Source organism: Miscanthus floridulus, chromosome 2, assembly GCF_019320115.1.
Source record: "Miscanthus floridulus cultivar M001 chromosome 2, ASM1932011v1, whole genome shotgun sequence".
Taxonomy (NCBI): domain Eukaryota; kingdom Viridiplantae; phylum Streptophyta; class Magnoliopsida; order Poales; family Poaceae; genus Miscanthus; species Miscanthus floridulus.
In genome coordinates, this window is record NC_089581.1 from 149,227,702 (window position 1) to 149,237,213 (window position 9,512).

Here is a 9,512-nt window from a genome sequence, read left to right on the forward strand (position 1 = left end):
AAGCTGGACGCTCAGGTCAGGTTATCATGAGTTCATGACAATGCTGGGCGCCACCTGACTTCGGAGATGAGACCAGGTCTTCTCTTCTCCTGTTCAATTGGCGGTTTCCTATGGTTTTACGATGGAACCAAAGTACCAAACTGATCCTCATCCGATGCATTTCATACCTCCAATCATCCAGAAACTTTTTTTTTTTTTTGGTTTAACCGCCGAACATGTCACAAGTTCACGTCGCAAGAGGTGAAATGGAAAACTAGAACGAACAGAAATACTCTCCTAAACAAAGATGAACGGCGCGCACGAGATACCATCATAGTACATACATTCCTACCTACCTTAGCTAGTAAAAGTACGAAAAATGATGTTACACCGAAGAAGGCCCAATCACTGCAAACTAATCTCTTTGAGGGAAAAAATGAATCCAAACTACTCCGTAATAAGCAGCTGGCTGTAGCCGTAGCACCGGCTGGTGATATCCATCCACCGGTTGAGTTCAGGTGCTGATGAGCTGGCGCACGTTGACCGGCGAGACGTCCTCGGGCCCGCCGTCGAGGATCCGGCGGGCGATGAGCGCGTTGGCGGCCTCGCTGGGGTGGTAGGGGTCCCAGAACACGTACTTGGACCTGTCCGCGCAGTACCGCGACGTCGGCCCGCACGGCACCAGCCCGCCGAACCGCCCGCCCACGTAGCAGCACGCCGAGTCCGCCACCTCGAACCCTGCACGACACGAGCACAGCAGATTAGAATCCGAATCCCCATATGAGTTGTGATTTAGACTAGATCGAGTAGCCCGGTACCGTGGGATCTGTAGTTGGCGATGATGTCGGAGAAGATGTGGTAGACGTCGGCGTAGACGAAGCGCGAGCCGGGGAGGGTGGCGCCCAGCTCGTCCACCAGGGCCCTGAGCCGCCGGTTGAAGGCCTGCGCCAGCTGGTTCGGGAACTCGGCGCAGGCCGTGCCGGCCGACGGGTTCGTCTCCCTCTGGTACGGGATGCAGCCGATCGGCCCCACGTTCACCACCACGATCTTGCGGGCGTCCAGGAGGTACAGCCTCTGCAAACGCACGGCAAACCACGGGTAACAACGCACTGCCATTGCGAGGGCGGTTGCCCAGCTGCAAGCGAGAGAAGCTTACGGTGAGCTGCTGGCGGTACTTGGCGATCATGGCGCTGATGAAGGCGACCGGCGGCGTCGTGACGCGCTGCGGCACGGAGAAGATGGGCGTGAGGTAGTTGTTGATGAAGTCGTTGGAGCCCATGGTGACCGAGAAGAGCGCGCCCCGCAGCAGGCTCACCGCCTCCACCTCACCGTGCCGCGCGATCAGGTCGTGCCGGCTGTTCGCGTAGTTGTCGATCTGGGCGTCCAGGTTCAGGCGCCCACCCTGTCCAAGGCAGATCAAACACATACTATCAGCAACAGCTCGCGTTAAGGGCTTAAGGCAACCACATTATCTGTGTCTATCTCCCATTCAAAATGATTTATTTTTGTACGTACTAGGAGTAAAAGCTTATCACTGATGACAAGTTATCGTAGGGAACAGTGAAACAGTAAAATGACAGCATTTTTGTACGGTAATGCAAGCATGCAGCTAGCAATTCGTTATTCGTTATTTCCTCCGTTTCAAATTATAAGGTGCTTTGACTTTTTTGGTACATATATTTTACTATGCATATGTTTAGATACATAACAAAATAGATGAACCAAATAAGTCAAAGCGACTTATAGGCCCTGTTCGGCTGACAGAATTTTGGCTGAAACTGGCTAGAAAACACTGTTCTGGCTGAATTTGTTGTTAGAGAAAAACACTGTTCCGGCTGAAAAAAGAAGTCGAACAAGCCGAATATGGAGTAAGCCGAACGTAGCCTGTAATTTGGAATGGAGAGAGTAGCTCTGTATTTCACGCTATAGAGAAGTTTTTGGGAACTAACTCATGCAGATGCGATGATCAAGTTACGTGAGAACAAGCTAAGCATTGGGGTAGAACATAAGCTTTCACACAACAGATTTGGTGGAGGCCATGTACTGACGAAGATACTGCCGGTTTGGTTGAGGATGCCTCCGCCACCGGACGCGTAGTTGACGCCTCTCATCACGGCATCCCCCGTGGTCTCCGGGGCCATGTACGGCGGCACGAACCCTCCCAGTCCCATCTCTTGCCCTGAAACATCATCCAAAGGAAAAGGTGGAGAAATTCAGGAGGCAATCAACTGGCAGGCGATGCAATGCAGTGTACGAGTAACATAACATGAAAGATCAGGCAAAGAGACTGAGTGCGCATGTCACCTAGGATGTCGATGATGGTCCGGCCGTTCGTGTACCGGCCGGTGGGCTGGTGGCCGAAGAAGTCGATGCCGTTCGGTGGGTAGTTGGCCTTGGATAGGGACACGATGTAGTTGTTGTTGCCGGCGTCGACGAGCGAGTCGCCGAAGATGAAGTTCGGCGGCATGCCGGCTCCGCCGGCAACGCGGGTACGAGCGAGCACGGCGAGGCAGGCCAGTAGTAGAGCGAGACGAGACGCCAGTCTAGGCCGATGCTCGTGCGGCCGACGCATCGATCGATGAGTCAAGTGTGTCACGTATGCTCTGGGAGTGGGAGACATCAAGCGTGAGGTGTGTGTGTTGGGGGGGGTGGGGGGGGGGGGGGGGGGGGGGGGGGGGGGGGAGAGGCTGCTGCCTTCCCCTAGTAGAAAGCTGCCGTTTGAGTGTTTCGCAGCGGGGAGGAAATGATAGAAGCCTGGAAGTTGGTTGCGGTGGAGGAGAAGGTTGATGGCGAGGGAAGAAAAGCTTTGCCTGCTTATATAGCACGAGAAACAGAATAAGCTGCCGTTTGAGTGTTTCGCAGCGGGGAGGAAATGATAGAAGGCTGGAAGTTGGTTGCGGTGGAGGAGAAGGTTGATGGCGAGGGAAGAAAAGCTTTGCCTGCTTATATAGCACGAGAAACAGAATCTAAGCCTAGTTGGTTTGCGTTTGTTTGTCTTATAAGCTATACTTTTTCAGTCAATAAATAGTATTTTTCTCTCACGACAAATCAATCAACAGTACTTTCAACAATGACTTATTAGCCAAACAAGCTCAAACAAACAGGACGAGCTCTAAGTGGCCGCAGAAAAAATAATGCAGACAGCTGAGTCACTGAGACGATAGATAGAAAAAAAAAACTAACAGAAATAGGTTTTGATGCTTGCAAGTAGGGCCACGTTTAGTTCGGTGGAATCAGCGCCGCCTGAATCATTCTGACGACACTGTAGCTACAGTGTCATTTTGTTTTTATTTGGTAATAATTGTTCAGTCGTTGACTAATTAGGCTCAAAACGTTCGTCTCGTAAAGTACAACCAAACTGTGTAATTAGTTTTTGATTTCGTCAACATTTAATACTCCATACATGTACCGTAAATTTGATGTGACGGGGAATCTTCTTTTTGCATAGTGCCAAATTCTGGAATTTTAGGGAACTAAACACCCCCTAGGGTAGTACCGATTGCTCTCCAAATATACCACAGATGGCAGAGAGAGGTTTAAACCGAGAACAAATGTACGCAAAGAAAGCCACCAAGAAACCGAGACTGACGGGGAGGAAAGACTGCGTGACCTGCGAAGGTCGTTGCGAGCAGCATTATATGAAAACCACACATGGCATTGTTTTCGCATGACGGGTAAGTATTATACACGTACACGGTACACGTCTAAATCCGACCGTCCGGCATTGAATATTTGAGTGGTTGCCTGTTGCTGATCTCTCAAGCCTTCATCAGCGCGGCCCGTGAACGCTCTCGGCACCGGGACGGACGGTGACAGAATTCGGCTTCTCCCGCCCTGCAGTCCGTGCCTCTGGCTTCCGCATTTGGCGCATCGCATTATAGTGACTGCATTTAGGAGCGTCTGTGCATGGCCTTGGCCTGACGAGCATTCATTCCATTTTCCCATTTCTGGAGCGTGAAGCGGGGCAGCGCTGCCAGCGGCAGGTCTCGAGCACTGGAGGCCCTGGATTGGACATGATCCGAAGCAGCAGATTCCCGGGCTGCTGTTTATGTCACTGCCTGCACAGATCTACTACAGGTCCCGATAAGTAAATAGCAGATCTACTTCTTGTCTTGGAAATCAAACGGAGGTTTCAATCTTGCAGGGACGCCATTTACTCTGCTATTTACTGCCTCGCGGCATGATGCTCGATGCAAGTTGTTGCGCTTGCACCATGGTCCACGGTAAAAATTCGTACTACTAGCGTCTTTACTTGAAGTCGAATCAAAGAAAATGGAATCCCTGACCCCTGTTCTCGAAATAGAGCAGCAAAGCACGCGGATCCAGAGCAATACGCGGACCGCGGTACGCCCATACCAGTGGCTCGACCGGTATCATGTAGTGTACCGTAAAAGAACTCTCGAACTGTTTGGTTCAGTTAGTGATAACGTAAATGGAATCAAATAGCAGTGTAATGGGAAGAGTGTGATCTTACGCTGTTCGGCTCATGGTTTTTGCGGCTGATAAGTCGACTCATGTTGTTTTATTGTGAGAGAAAAATAATGTAGCATGACTGATAAGTTCAAGCGAACAGACTGGTACAGGCCTTTGTTGTTTCACGTTTGACGTCATGTTCGCTTGGCTTATAAACCGTACTTTTTCAGCCAACGAACGATACTTTTCTCTCACAATAAATCAGCCAACAATACTTTCAACCATGGCTTATCAGCCAAGCCAACGGGGCATGAATTTGAATTGCATTCACATGTTGAGGATAATCATTATATGTCAGTAAAAAAACAAACATATGTAACGGTAATGCATTACTCTCTGTAATGATTAATGAAGTTGCGTTACATTTCAGAGAGCCAAACAGTATCTCTTTCGTTTTCCTAAGAAAGGGGTTTAGAAATTGACTCATGTTGAGAGAAGAAAAAAAAGGCAACGACCGGTAGTCAAAGCTGGCTCGCTTTCGTACGGTTCGGCAGGACTTACTGTTGCTACGGTTTATTTGTAGGGCTGATTTGTTGTGAGAGAATAATACTGTTTCTATGGTTGAAAACTAACTGATTCTGGCTGATAAGCTCAAGCGAAAAGGGCCTTTGTTGTAGTCTCGCAGGTGATTCAACTCTCGAGGCAGTGGTAGGCGAATGTGTCGCGCAGTGGCAAAGCTCCCGTGGCGGGAGCTGGCCGGCCAGGGTTCGAACCCCGGTTCTACACCGCTTGCTTCGTGCAAGCAAATAATTTCCTGTTGCCTCACACACGGATGTTTCACAATAGTCAGGGTAACATGCTCGTCACACTAAGCCTGTTGACTTCGGGTACTTCTTAGCCGCAGATACTATAACTTGTACTTGAAAACTCTCGAGGCAGTGGCATCATTCCCTTACGCTGCGATGGTTGGTTGCTATTGCTACACGACCTCTTTCTTTCAGAATTTCATACTCCCTCTATCCAGAAAAATGCAACTACAGAGTGTTTTCCTAAACGCTAAACGGTAAACAGTCGGTCACCTACCGTTTAGCCATTATTCAGGCAAAACGTCCCATTAAACGGGCTAAACAACCAATTAAACGGGGTAAACGGGTGATTAAACGAAAACGGCGCACCACCGTGTAGCGTTTACACGGTGTTTAAACGGGCTAAACGACCGTTTAGGCGAACAGTGCTCTACATATTACGTGCCAGCAAAAGCAGTTCACGTTTGACCAAATTTCTAGTAAATACTATTCATATTTACGGCTCTAAAAGAAATTATTATAAAAATACATTTCGTAATTAATCTAATGATATTTATTGGATATCATAAATATTAATATTTTTTTATCTATAATTGATCGAACTTAGAATACTAAACTATGACATTGTACTAGAATTATATTCTTTTTTTTTGGACGGAGAGAGTACTTCACCTCCATTCTAAAAATATATAATTATATCATTGTGCCAAAAAAAGTAGTCAATCTCTCATGTGATGTTTTATAGTCGTTGGATTTGATTGAATGGCTAGATCATCGCCTTCAACCTCTAGCGTAGCTGCTGCTTTGCGTCACTTGTGCATGGTCGTCTCCACCACCATCTCTTCTTCGGGCGTCCCCTGTGGTGACATGGCTAGTTATCCGCCCACTGTCTTCAAATAGTCGCCTTGTTTTTCAGCACTACTTTAGCAGTACTTTTCAGTGAAGGAACGATATTTTTCTCTTACAATAAATTAGCATCAGTAGCAGTCAAATTTTAGTGAAACCTGCAACAGGGCCAATGTTAGATATCTGATCTTTGTTGGCACAAAAATAATTAATAAATTACAATTGTCTCTATAGTCAGGTAAGAACAAAAATATGATCTATGTTGGTACAAAGACAATTAATAAATTACAATTGTTATTTCTATAGTATACAAGGACAAAAATCTAATATGTGTTGGTATAAAGACAATTAATAAATTATAATTGTTTCTATAGTTAGACAAGGGCAAAAATCTATAAGAGTAAAATGCCCTGGAGGAGTGTTATTTGGATCATCAACTTTTAAAATATATTTTTGGGTCCCTAAACTTTTCAGGTCCATAACTGTTTAGTTGCTTGGTAATTTTTTATTGAACCTCTTCACTTGAATAACTCCCTCCCAAAATAGCCCTCATGGGCGCTGGCAGCCACGCCGTTGCTCAACGAGTGTGCAGTCGGTCGCACAGGCCAGCCACACCGCCGCACCAGGCCAACTGGCGGCAGCGTGGCGCAGGCGCCTGGGCCAGCCAAGGCGTGCTAGCGGTCGGTCGGTCGTTCGCACCGGGCAACCACGCGCGCCACTAGTCCGGGCCTGCTACACCACCGCTAGCCGAGCGGGAGCCCGGGCGGGCGGGCTGCTCAGCCGGACAGCCATGCCGCCACTAGCCACGCATGACTCTGCTGTAATTCCTCAAGATGGGGGTGGAGCGGGTCGCTCCAGCGGTTCATTAAACCAATCCAAAAAAAACTAATCAAATGGGCCCCTAATACAACCCATAACACACCAGAGGGGCAACGGATCTGAACCACCCAAACCAAAGGATCGCATGGATCGACCCTTTTCTACTTGTCGCTGCCACCGGCGCCGTGGCCGGCTGCCGCCCTTGCCGGTTTCTCTTTCTCTCCACGTACGCCGGAATCTCGGCGCTCCATGCCCTTCCTTTTAGGAGAGCGCTGTCGTCCAGTGAGGCTAGCACGGCGAGGCAGAGGATCGGGGAGGAAGACGAGTACGAGGACGAGTCCATCATCCATCGCTCCGTGAGCGTCGACGACATTGAGGTCTGCCAGTTCCACGCATGCACGCAGCTCCTCGTTACGTGACGACATGGTGCTGACATGCGTCACCTGCAGCGCGCGATGGCGGTGGTGCTCTCGAGGATGAACTGCTCGAAGCATGGGAACGACGAGCTCTGCACGTCCCCCAAGTCCTTGGTGTCGGCCTCCACGAACAGGATGCCCTGCGCGGGGCAGTCGACAATGAGCTTCCTCGTCCCTGTGTCTTCCTCGCGGAGGCGGCCGGCGAGCGGCCTGTACGCGTACGCAGAGGAGAGAAGACAGGCCATACGCGAGGCGGCCACGATGCAGGCGGAGGCAGTGGCACAGCCGCACAAGGATTTGGACGCTCGCGATCGGATGACGTCGTGGTTGCAGAACGCGCTGAAGAACGCGAAGCAGAGGTGCGCGAGGCCGAGGCGATGCAGAATGCGCTCGAGGCAGCGCTGCACGACGACGTGACGAAGAGCGCCAAGCGGAACATGGAGACGCTGCTCGGGGCATCCACGTGCGTACTTCTCTGCGTGAGGATCCGTGACTCAGGACAAGGTGGTTGCCTACCCGCCCCAGCAGCGACGTGGCTTCGCAGCCGCCCGCCCGTCCCGTTCACACGGCGGTGGCGTGGTTGGCCCCGCACGACCGCCATCCTACTTGCCTGCGGCGCCATGGCGTTGTTGACCTGGTGCAGCGACGTGGCTGGCCCCGCACGCTCACTCAGCGACGGCGTGGTTGCCGGAGCCGACGCCTGCTCGTGTTCTTCTTGAGAGCTATTTTGAGACAACTCTTATAATCCGTACTTTTTAGCTTATTTTTTCAGTCGGAATAATGTTTTTCTCTCACAACCAATCAGCCGAAACAGTGTTTTGGCTTGTTTTTCAGCAAAGCGAACGGAACCTCTGTTGTTGAAGTGAAAGGGTTCAATGAAAAATTACCGAGCAACCGAATGGTTATAGACCTGCACTGCACAACATAGAAAGTTTAAAGACACAAAAATACACTTTAAAAGTTGATGGACCTTACCTACGGTGCATTTTACTCAAAATATAATATGTTATGACACAGAGACAAATAGACAATTAAACAAATCACAAGAGGACAATTTACACTTTTTTCTATAATCAAACAATGTCTTACACTTTTTTTCTATAATCAGACAATGTCAAAATTACATGTTAATAACTAGTACAATTAAAAAGACAAATCACAAGCGGACAATTTATAATTTTTCTATAGTTAAACAATGGCAAAATTACGTGTTGCTTGTGCAGCAACGATAAAACCAGGCATAGGCCCTGTTCGTTTCTCTTATAATTCGTTTTTTTCAGTTTATTTTTTCAGCTGAAACAGTATTTTTCTCTCACACCAAATTAGCCGGAACAGTGTTTCGGCTTATTTTTTCAGCGAAGCGAATGGGACCATACAGGCCCTGTTCGCTTCTCTTATAATTTGTACTTTTCAGCTTGTTTTTTCAGCCGAAACAGTGTTTTTCTCTCACAATAAATCAGTTGGAATAGTATTTCGGTTTGTTTTTTCAGCGAAATGAACATGGCCATAATATATAGAAGTGCAAAATTAATGGCTAGAAAAATAATGCGCAGGCAGTTCCATTTGATGTTACCGGGTCTGGGCTCCAATAGATAAAACTCCGAAGCACATACAACCCAACACAGAGTTTGAAGGTGCATGAAAAGTAAACCAACATCAGCGGTTGACACAACGCCTGAACGGACTTTTAGAAAAATAGGCGACGGATAGATAGGAAGTGTTTTTTTATTGCTCTTGCCTTTTTTAGGGCATTGTAGTGTATAATCCGTGTTTAAATCATTCTTTATTAATATAATATCGGTATGTCTAGCGCCTGATGTCCAGAAGGGGCTAGTGTCTGGACGACCGCACCTGCTGCGTCTGCTTCATGTGGGGACCTGTGCTGTTTCGTGTCGCGTGCTCGGACCGTGTCTCGTCCCCGCGCCACTCCGTGGCCCATGCGCGCTTTGTGTCCCACCCTGCTCCGTGTCCCGCGCCAGCACCGTGGCGCCCCCTCCATACTCACGTGTACGCAGACGGGTCCAACAGCTACAATAGGTGGCTGCTATAGATGGGTCTCACTACAACATGTGCAGCACCGTATCTACTTTGAGCGCTCATTTATTGTTGCAACATCTAGATGAAACACTTGCAACATACATTCGAATCAATTGAAACACTTGCAACATGCGTATGAAACACCAGGAAAACATGTGTTTAGCCATTGCATAACACATGCAACATGTGTGTGAAA

The 9,512-nt window shown here is 48.7% G+C and overlaps 1 protein-coding gene across 1 annotated transcript; it reads right to left on the reverse strand.

Moving 5' to 3' along the window:
* Positions 1-2,551, reverse strand: LOC136540064 (GDSL esterase/lipase At4g16230-like). The gene is made up of 5 exons (XM_066532051.1): positions 2,284-2,551; positions 2,028-2,158; positions 1,136-1,381; positions 798-1,053; positions 1-717 (listed from the first exon to the last, which is right to left on the reverse strand). Exons 1-5 carry the CDS (start codon positions 2,549-2,551, stop codon positions 494-496), a joined length of 1,125 nt encoding a protein of 374 aa, XP_066388148.1. The 3' UTR covers positions 1-493.
* Positions 2,552-9,512: the final 6,961 nt, after the last annotated feature.